Source organism: Neocloeon triangulifer, unplaced genomic scaffold (assembly GCF_031216515.1).
Source record: "Neocloeon triangulifer isolate White Clay Creek 2 clone unplaced genomic scaffold, ASM3121651v1 ptg000012l, whole genome shotgun sequence".
In the NCBI taxonomy this organism is placed as follows: domain Eukaryota; kingdom Metazoa; phylum Arthropoda; class Insecta; order Ephemeroptera; family Baetidae; genus Neocloeon; species Neocloeon triangulifer.
The window spans coordinates 6,211,211-6,227,396 of record NW_026775554.1 but is presented as its reverse complement, the minus strand read 5'-3'; the positions used below and the strand labels follow the sequence as shown (position 1 = coordinate 6,227,396).

General features: G+C 36.0%; 1 protein-coding gene across 1 annotated transcript in view; it reads left to right on the top strand.

Annotated features, from left to right (window-relative positions):
• The first annotated feature begins 3,836 nt into the window (after positions 1-3,836).
• Positions 3,837-16,186, top strand: part of LOC132197651 (G-protein coupled receptor dmsr-1-like) — an 18,271-nt gene continuing 5,921 nt past the window's right edge. Inside the window, exons 1-4 of the mRNA XM_059621058.1 lie at positions 3,837-3,883; positions 8,632-8,684; positions 11,310-11,626; positions 15,838-16,105. Of these exons, the coding sequence (XP_059477041.1) occupies positions 8,669-8,684; positions 11,310-11,626; positions 15,838-16,105 (601 nt within the window). The 5' untranslated portion in view covers positions 3,837-3,883; positions 8,632-8,668. The remainder of the gene's footprint in view (positions 3,884-8,631; positions 8,685-11,309; positions 11,627-15,837; positions 16,106-16,186) is intronic.

Genomic DNA, 16,186 nt, shown 5'->3' with positions numbered 1-16,186 from the left:
TATCAAAGATAGTCACAAAATTCATGTATTGATTGTCTAGCATTAGCTACAATATAAAAATTTAATGATGCAGTATTTAAGAGTTTTATACCCTTTTCCTACCTTAACTGAAGTTATGTCTGCCTTCTCGGGTTCAAACTCCTAAAAGATGCTCCTCAATTCCCCAAGACCGGCAATTAATTAAGTCATAAAGTTGTTTTCAAGAGCACTCTGCTCTGGATGATGCAAATATCTTGCTTCGGAATCGCAATTACGCATTGTTTGTTACATCCTTGACGTAAACTTATATCACAACTTGAAAATCAGAAATTCGCGTTGTTTTGCGTGAGATCAAAGCAACAACTTAAAAGCTTACGAAGGTAAGAAGTCAGCAAATTTAATAAAAGGAGAGCAAAGAATTCACTTGTGGAAATGAGCAAAAACTTTCAAAAAAACTGATCAGGCTAGTAAAATTATGATAATCAACTTATTATCTCATTTTCTTTTTTCACAGAGATTTATAATTTTTTTCTCGCAATATTTCAATCACAATATTAATCTTTTAGCTACTTTTAGCAAAATTTTTTCCTTTTTATGTTAATTATTGAGAAATGAAGCACGCTGTTGATGTTGAAATGAAATGCAATTTCAGATGTATATACAGAAGGATTAATTGATTCTCAAGAAAATTAATTAGGACCTTTCATACTACGAGAAGCAACATTTTGTAATGAACACACCGCATAGTCAATATTTTATAAGATGCGCGCTGGTTTTCCATTCACAGCAGTGCCCAGCACGTGCACTGAATAGAAAGGAAAGCCACGTATCGAAGTTGTTCAAACGCCCGTATCTAGGCAACCGTTTGATACACATAGGGTTCATTTCAATGGGTTTATTTGAATAGTCATGGAGCAAAGCAACCCTTGCAAATCTGATATATTCACGCAGAAAAGAGGAGATGCCGGCAAAAGGTATGCGTGCTGGTCACAAATCTTGAAAATCTTCTTGTAGCTCTTGAAAAATCGCTATTTCTCGCAAGGTCGGTTCATATTGGTCGATCACTTGGCCACTGGCGTCGGTCATAAAGCCTGGTCTGTTGCGCTCGAGGTATTCACGGATCTTCCTATGAATTTTTGGCCGACTTATCCAACCGCAGGGCAGGTAGTAACAAATCAGTCCTGTTATTGTTAAAATTAAAATATTTTGAATAAAAAAATAAAAATATAAAAAGGAAATTTTTTCTAATCAATTTGTTAATTTTCATCATATATTTTGATTGTGCAATTCAAATTTGTGATTTGTTGCCACAAAATAATCTAAATTATTTGATTTCATAATTTAAATTTAAAAAAAACCTAAAAATATCAAGCATAAAACGACCTGAAAACCTTAATTGAGCAATAAAATTTTTTAGATAAAAAGAAAACAATTTTATAGTGCAGCATATCTAACGAAAAAATATATTACAATTATTTCAATAAATTATTGATTTTTAGCATTAATCGGCATAAATTAATTTAAGAAATTTATGAATTTATCCAAAATAATGGGGGGAAAAGATTTTTTAACCCTCATATTTTGCTCACCTGAATAGCACCAAAACACGATCATCAAACTAACGAGTATTGACAGAAAAGAGAACTTCTTGGAAATATGGCAAAAGAGGCCCGTGCACCGGTCGTCACTTTCACGGGCCACCTTAGTCTTTTCCAACTTTTTCCTCGCCTCCTTTTGCTGCCTGACGAACTCTTTTTCCAAAACTGCGTAGTCATCAAAGGACTCTTCCGGTTGCTCGTCGTCCAGTTCAAAGGTCAGAGGCTGCACAGCCTCGCGGGGCCACTTTCCGCCGCCACTCGCTAATAACAATTTATCATCGCGGTAATTATTTTTTCTTCCGCTGCCTCGTCGGCTCGCATCCTGCAGTTTTCCCACGTCATTGTTTCGCTCGCGTCCCAGGTCGGAAAGTTGTTGGACTGTTTGCGTATCGCGGCGCACAGAGGCAGCATCCCCGATCCACAGGAGCGTTCCGGGAATTATCAGCAACAAACAGCACAGGTTGATGTTTCGCATCTTCGTGAAAATTAGTTGCTTTGCACTCACCAGGGATAACAAAACTAATTAATTCCCAGCTCAAATTATTGCATTGTTTGACCTCAATTTTTCATTGTTGGTTTATTAAAATTGCAAATGAATTGTTAAATTCCAAAGAATTTGTTATTAAAAAGAAGTTCTTTTCATTTGTTCCAGTCTTTATTACTTTCATCTTTAAGTTATTATTAGTGTAAATATTGCGAATCTGGTAGGGTTTCCTCCAATTCACCTATTAGTTCAAGAATTCAAAAATTGATATTTTAAAAGGAAAAGCATTTAAAAATCCAAGTTACTCCCATTTTATTAAATTTTACTATAAACACAAATACAGCGTTTTTTGCTGTTGTTTTAAAATTTCCAGCAAATTTAAGTTAAATTAAATAACTACAATAAAAATTAGATTCATTTAGTATGCTTGCTTAAACAAAATTGTAGATATACTATTCCTTTTTAATTTATTTAAAAACTGGAAAGATCACAAGGCAAAAACAAAATTATGGAAAATAATTGTTCATTTCCAATAAAAAGCGGTTGTAATTTTTCCGTTATAAAAGTTCATTATTAAAACTTTGTCTTTGGTGATGACGCTCATTGTAATTAAAAACGAGGGTACACATTTATGAAGGATATTGATATTGGAAAAAATGGCAATCTCCTCTTTCAACATATTAATCCGCAGTTCTACATTTTTTTGAAAAATTGCCTGGAGAGAAAACAGAAAACTCAACGGCAGAAAAAGGGAGAAATTTTCTCATTTCCAATATTCTCTGAATTACAGGGTGCGACAGGCGAGAGAAAAATATCGGCATAGATTCCAAGAGGAAATTGAAGCGATGGTGCTTTTGCAGCAATCTGCCCTGCTCGCCGTCAGAACGGAGCAAGCCTTCCAAATGATCGTGGTTCCACGGCGCCGCTAGCACACGGATAATACCCCAAAATTGTGTGTCCACAAAAGTATAAAAACTTTCTCCTATAAATCATTGTCGGCTATACCTTAAAGTAGCTAGTATAAAAACATATCGAGAATTTTTGCGATTCGTCATCTTCTAATCTTTTTTGTCACTTTTAATAAAATTGGTAATTTGAAATTACACACATTAAATAGTTTGCTAATCATAATTTGAAAGCAGCAAGGATTTTAGTTACTAATAAAAAAAAATGAAAAATTATAGTATAGGACAGTGTTTTGTAAGTTTTACATGCTTTGTGCAAATGAACTAGTATAATGCTACACAATTTTTATAATAATGAAAATTACAATGAAAATGCTGGGCACTTCTTGCATTCTAAAAATAATCATCCTAGTGTAAATTAAAAAAGTTATATTACGTGTTTTTTCATGGAATCGGCACCAGTCTGCTATTGTCTCTTTAATGTATCAAGATTTATTTAAAATATCGATGAATGTAACAAATAAAATTACATTGCGATTATAAATAATAAAAAAATTGGCTTACACTCCAAAGTGAGATGAAATACAATGAACTGTGTCCTTTCCCTTTCAATGTGTTTCATTGAATGAACAACTTTAATTGTATGCAACCCAACATCCTTACAAAATTATAGTGAGTTTATCGGAGAATCGCGCGACGACAACGTTTTGCAACCCGAAACGAGTCTCTAATTGTTGTAATTGTCCGAAATCTGGTGGTGCGCCGGATCCTGGATTTGGCTGATTGGGCGCCGATAAGATACGCGTGCGCCGGCTCTGATCGTGCCGCCGCCGCAGCCGCGCTCTCAACCCTCTCGTCACACTTGCTCTGCGACGGGCCAACTGCTTGCGACATCACGGAGAACAGCACCGCTGAAAGTGAGTACCTCGTTCGCCATCCGTCCCTCGGACGTAATTTTTTTTCTGCACCATAGCAATTTTCTTTTTCTGTGAAGGGCTTTTGTCATTTTTTTTCTCCGAGCGTAATGGGCCCTCGCAAATCCCCTCTTTCACGTTAAGGACGGCGCTCTTTTTTTCGTGATTCAGGAACATCAACGAATGGGATAACAAGCCATGGTTATTCCACGCCATTTTTTATGCATACATTATACATATCGGTTTTTTTGCAAGAATCCACGAGGAAATTTCCCTGCTTAATTTATCAGCACAAACTTGGTATATAAAAATACCAAAGGAAAAATTGTTATAAATGTTATAATCTTTTGACAACAAAATATAAATCTCATGAAATAAATCATATTTATTAAAAACATAATATTATTCTGGAATCTGAGATCTTATTCAGTGACTTTTAATTTTTTTTCCATATTATAAAATAAATTGCTTTTGGAAAAAATTAAAAAAAAAAAACAATATTTTGTTCAAAAAAGACAAGCCCCCTGTCTTTAAGTTCATGAATGTCTCCTATAGTGCCGAGTGTCCACTTCGTCTGTCTTAATTCGTCACATTTTGCTTCAATAAAAACTGTATGACTGTTTTCAATCAAATTTCCTTGTAAATTTCAAATAGAATTATATTATTTTAATAATTTCATATACTTTTGTGTGTGTCAAACTAAGTATTTTCAATTTGCATAATAAAAAACCTGTCAATAAAGTGACAAGCTGACAACATTCCCTAATGAAATTCTGTTCGCGTTAGCATAAAATGAAGCAATTCAATTTACAAAGCTGCGTTTGATTGATGCATGTTTACACAATTTTGCACAAAACGCGACCCTCATTTTTCAAACGAATTAATTTCAGCCATCAAAATGATTTGACTAATGGCTATTCTGCAATCACGAGCACACATGTGCACCTCATAAAAAAACCGTCATTGTAATTGCGCTGGACGTGTTGTTCAATTATTAGATCAAAGAACTGACGCTCGCGTCCAGCTGCATTGTTTTACCAAGCAATCAATATTATGGTGCATGTATAGTCGGTGCGATGTTGAATTACAATTGAAGGAGACACAGGAGAGAGTGGCTTCAAGCGATAGAGCCCCAACTTGTTGCTCCGTGTGTACGCCAAGCTTGAGTGATTGAAAATGTATGCACGCCGCTGGTCGACGTGCGAAAATCTCTTCAGTGGCAAAAAAAGAAATTGTATGCGTAAGGGGAATTCTCTTGTTTCAACTGGAAGAAAGTGTGCTTATTGATTCACTACAAACAGAGTTGTTTTCTATTTACTTGCACATAATATTTATATTTTGCTCCATACAAATTATATTTTATTTGATTATCTTATCTATAACGTTTGATCAAGCACAAAATTTAAAATTGTATTTACATTTATTAAAAGTTATATAATGTTTTTAAAAAATAATTTTTTAATACATTATACATTTATATTATTTATTTTGAAGATATTATATTGTCTTTTTAACTTTGATTTCTTTACTTGTTAGTAAATGAAAAGAAACCTGTATTAGAACCTTAATTAAAAATTAACTTGATGCGATATTAAAAATATTTATCTGATATACAGCCTAAATGAGCAGGGTACATTGTCTTAGAATAAATTAGTTTAACTCTCTCCGAATATATCATGTTTATTGCTTCATTATTAATAAATATGAGTTCAAAATTTACATAAATTAATAACTATGAAGAAAGTTATGTATAAAATATTTAAATGTCATTGCAAATAAAAAGACCTAAGTTCAAAGAAGAATGGTTTGAACCGGCTAGATAAATAAAAAATTTCACATGGAATACAAAGAAATATAAATATTAATAAATAAATATGGCCTTTATGATTCTCAGAAATTAAGAATTTCAATGAAATATCTCATCCGCTAATATTTTGCGCGGAACTGCGAGTCTTTGTAGAAAAGGAAATTTTACAAAATCTTTGCAGCTGTCAGCAGAAGTTGAGAAAAGCAAATTCTTTGCCGTTTCCATGAACTTTCCCCAAGCATCCAATTTCGTTTGAATTAAATTTCAAGGGTGAAAGCCCGTGCGAAATTCACATCCATCCGCCGTTCGGGCCACTTGCCACCAAGATAGAGACGTTCGTCTCGAGACCCTAATTGGCTGTACTCGGTCCAAATTGAGAGGATTGCTCTCTCAGCATCCCAACGGCGAGAACCTCATTTGATTATAGAGTCTTGCAAACCATATTTGCCTTCTGCTCCACAAAACAAAGGCAAAAAAATTAGCTTTTACAGCGAGACTTCTGCTTTGAGTTTTTCTCTGATTATTTCTCATCCTCGAACCGGCGAACGCTCTCTTGAGGGAGGACAATTCAATTTCTATTTTGGCTGCCGCGTTCGTTTTATACTTTGTTTATAATGAAAAAAGCTCGTGTTGTGTATAAAATCAACTGCGTCAGAATATTCGAATGCGCCACTAATTTGATTGTTTTGTTTTATATTCGTTGGCCGGAATAAAAGCTAGCGGAAGGGTGCATCAGTCCATACGCTCGAAATCGTTTGGGAGGCGGATTCGGCTGATCGCACCCTATCAATTTCATGATATATGGATGGGCCTTTTCGGTATTGACAGCCGCTGATGGCTTTAGCCTGTATAAAGGATGACTGCTCTCTTCGTCCCTATTAACAGCATCAATCCGATCGATAGTAGATAATTTAAAAAAGAAAATCAATAATCAACCAACACATTGCGATTTACTGGCAGAAAATTGCTGAAATTATTTTGCTGCAATTAAAACGAAAGTTTTTAAACATTAGTAAAATATGTTATTTTAAATTGGAAAAACTTAAAAATTTAACCATGATGTAAAATGACTATGCTGTTTTAATTTATTACAATTTATGTGTCCATTCTAAATAACATGTCAATATAGAAATTAAGGAAATTCTATGAGTTCCTTTAGTGCTCACAGATAGCATTTCTTCTTCCAGACCGGTCTTACTTTTCATTGGAACCATTTTGATTCAAAAAATGTATTTCTCTTATTTAAAAGTTCAAAATCTCTACCGCAATCTTCTCTAATCGATTATTGACAGCTTTATAGACGGAGATAGCAAAGTTTTGCAACACTGCTGGAAATGGGGGATCAGCGGTTTCGAACAATCAACAAAGTTTTCCCGATCGCACCAAAGTTTCTATTCAATATCGTCAACGCTATGACGTCTCCCTCTCATTAAGAATGAATTGTCACCTTGTCTGATGGCAGGTTCCGAATTTCTTGCAAAATAATTTATCTTTTGAAGTGCATGTTACTTTTTCCTCAATTATGCAGAGGCAAAGTTCGGCCCGAGTTTGAAAACTCCTCTGGGCAATTTGTAATTTGTGAGCACCAGAAATCTTGGAGCAGAGTTTTCAAATTGATGTATAAATTTGAGACGCGTGCGTGTCTCAGCTAATTAACCAACTCTTGCCGCATGCAAATATTCTCGGAAATAAGTCTGCGGGAAATTTTCAAACTATGCGATATTCCACTTTAATGGGCAGGGCTTTTGTGTTTCCTCTCGCTATGCAACAACACAGACGGCGTTCTTGTTAAGCCACTTAACGAACACCACGAGCCGTGATAGGCCATTAATGTTTGATGGAAAGCTCGGTGCTGCGCTGCGTTTTGAAACGCGCTCCTCTTAATTTTCTAGTCAATTTATTTCCAATCTACCTCAGCACTTGTTTTCTGCTCGAGCTATTCGGTTCTGATGGGGGCTTTTTTATTTTTGTATCATTAGATTTCTTTCTCTTTATTTCAGTGTTTATTGGTGGTGTGAAGATAAAAATTGATGAAAATTTTGCTACATAAAAAATCTATGTAAAAAAGAGCATTCCGAACATTCAGGCAAGAACTAAACTTTGTGGCAAAAGAAATTATTTTCAAAACTTACTTTCTAACTTTTCTGGATTATTTTTCAAACTATAAGCGAAAATCTTTTGTTATCAGAAAATTTCTGCACGAATTTTTTCCCTTCATTGTTCAAGGTGCTTGTACCTCCCTATTTTAGGATTCAGAGAACAGAGGTAGCAAATAGGTTGCATAATTCAAAAGTAAAATGTCATCAAAATAATTTTTAAGTGCTCATATAAATCAAAAGATTAATTTTCTAAACCGAACATTACATTAAGAAAATAACATTTATGTTTTTATGAAGAAAATCTTCATGAAAATAGTCTATATCGGGCTTTCCAGATCAAATTATAATATCTGGCCAAACGAAATTTTATACAAATAGTTTAAAACAGCATGTAATGCTTAATATTTTTAAATATTTACAACAATCTTCTAGAGTGAGGTGCACTTTGAGTCGCCTCCAATAAAAATCCAATCAAAACACCATCACCGGTGATGGCGGCGCCAAGTTTGTGCTGAATAATTGATGGCAGGCTGAGAGAATTAAGGCGTCTCGACGTCAAGCGGCGTCCTTGAAGGCCCAAAATCGCTCGGACGTCCGAGCCTTTTCATTCTCTCCCGAGAACTCTAATCTGAAATATACGCCCCCGCGTTTTTGCAACACATGGCTGGCCGATCAGATTCGGATCGCGTGCACGCATTCGGAATAAATCTGATAGGCGGATCAAATTTTAATTGAAAAAGTTCCAAGAGATTTTGGCTGGTTGTTGAACTGGCCCGCGGCGTCTGCAGAAGCTCTCGCTCCTGTTTATTTTGGTAATATGGCCCGGATAATTCATTATATTCCAGAGCGGCGCCTGACGTTTATGAGCCGGCCACTGCGGGGATGAACGCCACGCAAGGTGAGTAGTAGCTTTTTACTCTCTCTCTTGACTTTTGACAACCGTTAAATTTATCGTCATGGTTGCTGCGAGTTTTCAGAAAAAAATCCAGTCTTCCTGTTCAAATAAAAATGCAGAGGGATTGAAATGGAAGAATTTGAATCTATTTTACCGGGAAAGCGAAATACGACGTCCCAAAGCAACTCGGGCAGGGCTTCTGGGAATTATTAATTTGGAGCCAATTGAGCATTCCGAAAATAATTTCCCTCGTTTATTGGACGCTTCAAAGGATGCGTACCGAAATCTAGAACGTTCCAACTCGATTTTAATTGGTATATATTTGGATTTTTCGTTTGTGAAGTACATTTTATCGATACGTTTGAGGTTTAATTAAATAAACCATAAATTAGAAACAAACATAAAATCCTTTGATGTTTGCAAATAATACAGAAATGAATACTCTGCATTTAAAATAATATTAATTTATTAAATTCAAAGTAGGCTTAACCAATAAAGTGTGAAACAAAGGACAAAAGGATCAAAGCAATTTTATGTGTTGCTGGAGTTATATGATAAAGTTTTATTGAACTCATACCCGCGGTCAAATAAAGGTCTTTTATAGGATTTCAAATCACATCAAAGTTTCTGTCTCTCTGAAACTCTCAGTAAAAAATGTAGCAATAAATCGTAAAATTTCACTCGTCTCATCATGTGCGTGACTTGTTGAAAAGTGGCAATCATCGGCCTTTTCAACTCAAAATGCGCACTGCATACCCTCTTTGACGCATATGAACTTGAGCAAAAATAAATTCATGTTCAGTCTCTCGCACATACGAATGTAGGCGTCAAATGAAAGGCAGGCTGGCGTCTCGGCACTTTGCAACATTGTGAGAGAGTGTGTTTGTGCAATTCGCTTTTTCACCCCCTTTTCCGTCTGTTTGTCTGCGTTACCGAGTGAACATTGCTGGGAGGGTTTATCGAGTGAGTATGTCCTCATCCGTCACAGCAGACAAAGGGCATTTTGCAAAACGCCATTAAAGAGAACGGGTCCTTAGCCGCGCGTCACACTCGAAAATCGCCTCCTGCGCGTCTCGACCTCCGAGGCTAAAGGGCGAATATAAACTTTAGTGCCATGTGCGCCGACCGGTGATAAAAATTTAATTACTCTTCTGGTGGTAAGTCGCTCGGCAGAAAAGATGAGATTAACGAGAGGGATGAGTTCGTTTCTGGCCGCGGCTGTTTCGCGAACATAATGACGATCATATCCGCCGCGCAATTTTCCTCTCCGGTCCTTGTGAAAGCAAACTCTCTTTCTGAAATGCAAGGGTGGGGCTTGTATATTATACTTTACCAACTCTAAAGTCTGCTGGTGCTGTCGACAAAGCTTTTTTCAGCATGAATAATTTTTATATCACTCCGCTATATAACAGTCCCATGAACTTTATTATTCTCTCTCTGCGAAAAATGTACCGCACCGGGAGACAGCCGACGGGCTGACGGAGAAAGCTATTCGAACAACCTATTTGCCAAATAGCACATCAAGAGACTTTTGTAAATAAACTCCCCGTGGGAAATGTGATTTTCCGTCTGTGTAGTTATACAGTGTCTACGTGTTTTCCGGTCAATGATTTGTAAGTTTTGTGGTCCATGACGCAGAACCATAACTGAAGGCATAAAGTTATCATAAACATAAGTGACAGAGAAATAAAATTATTCAAGCATTTTTTTTTATATAATCATTTTTCATCTATATTTCAATGTTAATGAAAAAAATATAATTTATTCATTAGTTCTCTTTAAAAGGCTTGTTTTGTACAAGTAATTCGTAAAAAAATGATTCAACTTCAATTCAGTGGGAGGCAAATTTTGAGAGAGTGAATTTGTAGAAAATCCTAAGAAATATATGTACTTATAATGAGAAACTAACAATAAGCACATATGATTGAAAATGCCATTTCTTTAATTAACAAAACATTTTGCTATGCTGTTGTCAAGAAATTGTTCTGATGATGTTGTGCAAATATAAAGAAAGCGACACGTTTTATAATTTTACAGATTTTAAGATTGTATTTAGATCGAGTGAATCTTTTCACATCATTAGGCACATAAAATAAATTTACTGAAGTAATATTTCATTGATACATATTTTGAAGCCCAAGTAAAAATAATAATAAATTGAGTGAAAATTAAAAAAAAAGTGCATCACTTCTCTCAATCAACATCAATCATATTTTAGATCAATATCAATTCACTTTAATTAGGAAAGTTCAAGCTGGATTAAACCACTTTTATGCATTGTGATAATCTATCATGAACGCGATATTTTCATCTTTTTGCCAATTCGAGTTTGCTGCAAAATTAATCATAATCAATTAAATTGGCTCATTTTTCATGCAGATTATACTTGACACGAGGTGAATTTTGTCGCAAACTTACAAAATAACCTCGGGGGAGAACTCTGAGATGCCTCAAAATTGGTTGGACGCAAAAAGAGACAGCCCTAAATTGACCTGTCAAGAGCAGCGTTTATTTTTTCCAACAAAAAAACTCGCAGCAAGCATTTATTACACACCCTTGTCACGGAGAATAAATACCGAAATTTGCATATTTTTCTTATTAAATTGTTTTGCATGACAATGTTGGCAGATTCGGACGAATGTGCGTGCGGGATGCCGCGGTGGCTGCTGGCCACTGCGCTGGCCTACAAAGGGGTGCACGGGCCGCTGGCCGTGGCCGTGTGCATCCTGGGCTCGGTGGCCAACTGCCTGAATCTGGTGGTGCTGCGCGAGCTGCGGGCAGCGCCGGTCAACAGGATCCTCAGCTGGCTGGCCATGGTCGACGTGGTCGTCATGCTGCTCTACCTGCCCTTTGCCTACGAGGTCTACATCGACCCTGAGCGACAATGGCGCTCCTATTTGCCCGGATGGGCAGTTTTCCTCCTTCTTCACATGCAGCTCGCGCAGGTAGGAAATATCTTGCATTAATTTTTGTGTCACCAAAAGTGAATATAAATTTTATTGATTTATGGCTAGGAAAACAGACAGTTTGAGTTGAACGCTAAATTTTCAATAAACAATACTTACAATAAGAAAGCATAAAGGTATAAATTTTATTGTTAAATAATATAAAATGTTTGGAGAATTCCAGACACATATCTTGGTAACAACCGATTATTTTTGCGTGTTTGCAAAATTGATTTTTTAAGCCAATTAAATGGTCTTGATACTTGCAGTGAAAGTAAAAACAAAAAGTAATTAATTTAAAATTGAACATATATGATAAATTTTAAGTTTTTTTCGCTTATTTGCAGATAAAAATAAAGTTAAATATTCATATAAATTACTATTGTTATAATTTTTTTATTAATAACAATTAATTCAATATGATTAAAAATGAAAAATGTTTTGTTTAAAAAATTTATTCATGTCAGTAATTTTTTGTTTAATAATTTTTATATAATATAGAGAATTCATATCATTATTCTAAGATATTTAACAAAGTATCAGTCTCTTTTCTCATGGATGTGTGTTGTGCCATTGGTAAAGTTAAAAAATTTTATTATTATTTCCTCTATAGATTTATAAAGAACTAAAATAGAATTATCTGCTCAAATAACCCCTGAAAATTAATGGAATTTGTGGATAAGCTTTATTTTTATGATAACTGCTACCTGTCTGAAGACCCTGATAATTTTTGTTGCGAAGGATAAATTTCAAAACCCCTCTCTTGCTTGTCTGTCAATCCATAGTGTCGGTTTACCACACTGACTAGCTCAATCTTATTGTTAGTCTTCTCGCATCATCATCCATTTCCAAAGGCACTGCTCATCAATAATAATGACAAACAGACTTGTAAGACCGATCTAGTTACATTGTAAAGTGCCGTCAAGTATAGACGATCGCGTTCTGCACGCTCACTTAAGCACTTAAGCGTTGCGATATGAGATTTAAACCTGCCTCTCTCAGTATAAACGGTGAACTACTTTGTAAAATGATTAGCACCGCCGGGGGTTCAGAGTAGCAAATAATTAGGCCTGAGGAGAAAACCTCCAGGGTGTTTGGTCTTTGCGCAACTCGTAATCCGGCCTTTGCGTTCTCGACACACCGATGTCAATCGACGATCTCTCTCTTCCAGGCTAATTACCTAACTAGATCTACCCGCCAAGACATTTTCCACTTGGCTGCTCTCTGATTCACTTTGATACGCACACCCGCGTTTTATTGAATTCAGTAAACTGAAAACTCGAGGGCGGCGTATTACACTCTTACATTTGATTAAAAGCCTTAATGAATACTTGATGCGTGTTCTAATTGAAGCTTAGAAAATATACGAACTGTTTAAATAAATACAAAATGTCGGTTTAACTTATGATAGAAGCTTCCTAAAACTTTCAAATCTAGTGGGTACGAAGCTGCGTGGAAGTTTTTTCGAATTCAGGAAAAGGAAGGATCATTTTATATACATAAAAAAATGTTAATTTCAAGCAGAAAAATCTATTTTTTCTATACATAGATTTATTTTTTTCCTTGCGTTTGGTGAAAATTCAATTCAGATGCTTTAAATTTGTAATCAAACCTATTTTTTGACTTTATGTACTATAAAAATTTTTAAACTTTAATTAAGTAAAAACTAAAAGATTATGGAAATGAAGATTCGGGCTTTTCCTCGTTGCAAAAAATTGTTTTTTATTCAAAAACAAACGGCTCTACCAGTTTCGGTCACGGTCTGCGACCCTATTTCATGAGCAAACGCGCTGCTCATTAGTCAGCGAGCAGCGCGTTTGCTCATGAAATAGGGTCGCAGACCGTGACCGAAACTGGTAGAGCCGTTTGTTTTTGAATAAAAAACAATTTTTTGCAACGAGGAAAAACCCGAATCTTCATTTCCATGATCATCTCCTCGAGTGTCAACTTCTTCAAATAAAAGATTATGGTATTCCAAAAGTTTGTAATTTTCAAATTTCAAATTAAGGCATTCACGTAACCTCTAACCTTATACATAATTAGGGCATTAGCGATATAAGCCACAAAAATCTGCCTCTTAATGGCTTCCACCAAAAGAAGAAGCTCTTAAAAAGATCCGCGCTTTAGGTTGAGGGGTTAAATTTATCATCTCAGAAAAAAGGTCCTACTAATTTAAAATTTCTCTAAAAGTCCAAAGCGCGACATAATTTTTACAGAAAATTTTTTCAACTTAGAAAAAAGTAACTTAAACGTTATTTTTTTTATTATTAAATTTGTAAAGATTTGCATTTTGTCAAGTTCCTGATTGAATGAGGTGCAAACGTGACAAATTTGAAGTGCAGAGAACGTGCCCATAATTTCATCTCTCCACCCCCATCACTCTGTTTACCAGAAAAATGGATTTGGGCCTCTATTTCTGGCTGGCGCACGGGGCGAGAGCTCCTCGTCCGTTGGCGGAATATCAAATATTATTATTTTCGCCCTACTGAATTGCGTCTTTGGTCAATTTATTATTTCTTGCGCGTGTGGTAATCTGGTTAGTGTTCGGCTGAAGGACAAAACTCGATCATAAGGGGCCTGGAAGCGAACGCCAAATTTTGTGCTTTTTCGCTGATATGCTCAAATAAAAGTGCCACGTGCACCAAGGCACGGTGTGTTTTGAAGTTGAGAGATCAAAACATTTCAATAAAGCTGGAAATTCATTCGTTTATACATTTCAATAAGATCAATGGTTATTCATAATCTGATTGGCTCGGTGGATCGATGCGTCTGTGAGTGAAGCGCATAAAAAATACCACCATTAAATCAACTCCAAATACTTGAGTAAGCATTGGGTAGCCTTTTGACGTTTAATTATGTGATTGAATGAATCTTTGCAGACTGTACAAAGAGCAGAAGTTGGATTTCTTTTGATCTGATGAGGGCGAAATTTAATGAAAACACAAAGGGTTTAAATTCACGTCTCTCTCTTTAGCAAGTGCCGCCGGAGGAACAAAAATCCACGCATGGCCGAGCATTGAAAGCGCTCCTTGCTATTAAATTATCGACTTTTTGAAGCTTTTGGCAAATTGTTTTGTTTCAAAGAACATTACTTATTCTCTGTCCAAAGAGGAAAATTCATGTTTAAAGTTAAATTGCTATCCGCAGTGAAGCATTAACAGCAAATTTCACCCTTGTTAAGATTTATTTGACTGATATTATGTTTGTCAGAGAGGATTTTGTTAAAATTTTCATCGGGAACAAAACTTCTTTCTTCACTCCTAAAATTAAAAAAAAAATATTATAATTTTTACTTATTTCTAAATTAAAAAAATTTTATTTCGTCCAAAGCTGGACGGAATTCTAATTAAAAAAAATCACTGAAAATAGCACTGCTTGTCTGATTTGGGCGAGACTCCAAATAAAAAGTAGGATTTTAAAAGTAGATGCTTTTATCTATCCAACACACACCAAACCGCCTGCTTATGGTTGAATGACAAACTGCGCACTTTTTGCTTTTCCCTGTCCAGGAAAATCCGCTTTATAGCAAGTGAATGAAACTGGTAAAAAGCTGAACTCTTGATTTATATTTACTCAGTCTACCGAGATCTCCTACACATTAAAGTATCACTCGAATACCCACTAATGGAGCTCCAACATGAATCACTTGTGCGAGAAAAAACAAAGCTGAACTATTCTGTTAGCGTTCCAAGTGGTGGATACAGCAGATAGTTTTTTTTTTAAATCAGAGGTAGAGAAATATTTACCATTTAAATGAGTCTCGCAACTTTGAGCAGTTAAAATTTTTAATTTTCAGATTCAGTTCAAATTCTGGTTACTTGTTGCCTCAAGAATTTAGTTTTTGCTTTCTAACAAATTAAGTTAGAGCCTCTCATAGTTTCTTTAAACATGAATTTTGATAGTATGGATCACTCTGCAAATTTTCGTTTGAGTATTATTTTTAAGATAAAAATAAATATTTTATTTAGCTGATTTTTGTTCAATTTCAAACCTATGCAGACGTGTCTACCTTGCTTGACTTATTATTAGGAAATAATTTACACTCCTTATTGTTGGTGTTTCTTCAATTGAAAATACGACTTAACCTGCAAATAATTTGAAGAAAATTTAAAAGTAACTTTGTAAGCTTAAGGTTTTTACACGCACCAACTGTCTAAACTTACTATGTATTGCCCAGACTACTCTATAGTTTTGTCTGTCTGCCCACTCAGGTATTGCACACCGCTTCCGTGCTGCTGACACTGTTACTGGCCACCTGGCGCTGTCTGACGTTGGCCCAGCTGACTCCTGGTCGCGGCGCTGGACGCCGGACTGCCGACTCGGACACGGCACTGACCGTGGCGTTGATCGGCTGCCTGGCGCTGGCCGTCGTGCTGTGCGTGCCCTCCTTCCTCTGCTTCACGCTGACCCAACGCTCATCGGACGAGTGGCCGCACACCAGGCACTTAATCACCCTCAGCGAGTTGGCCCAGCGGGATGGTGAGTGATGATGACACACATTCCTTTGCAAAAATATTGAGACAAAATTTATTTTGTTGTGGTCGTTTGTCGGGTGGAAAC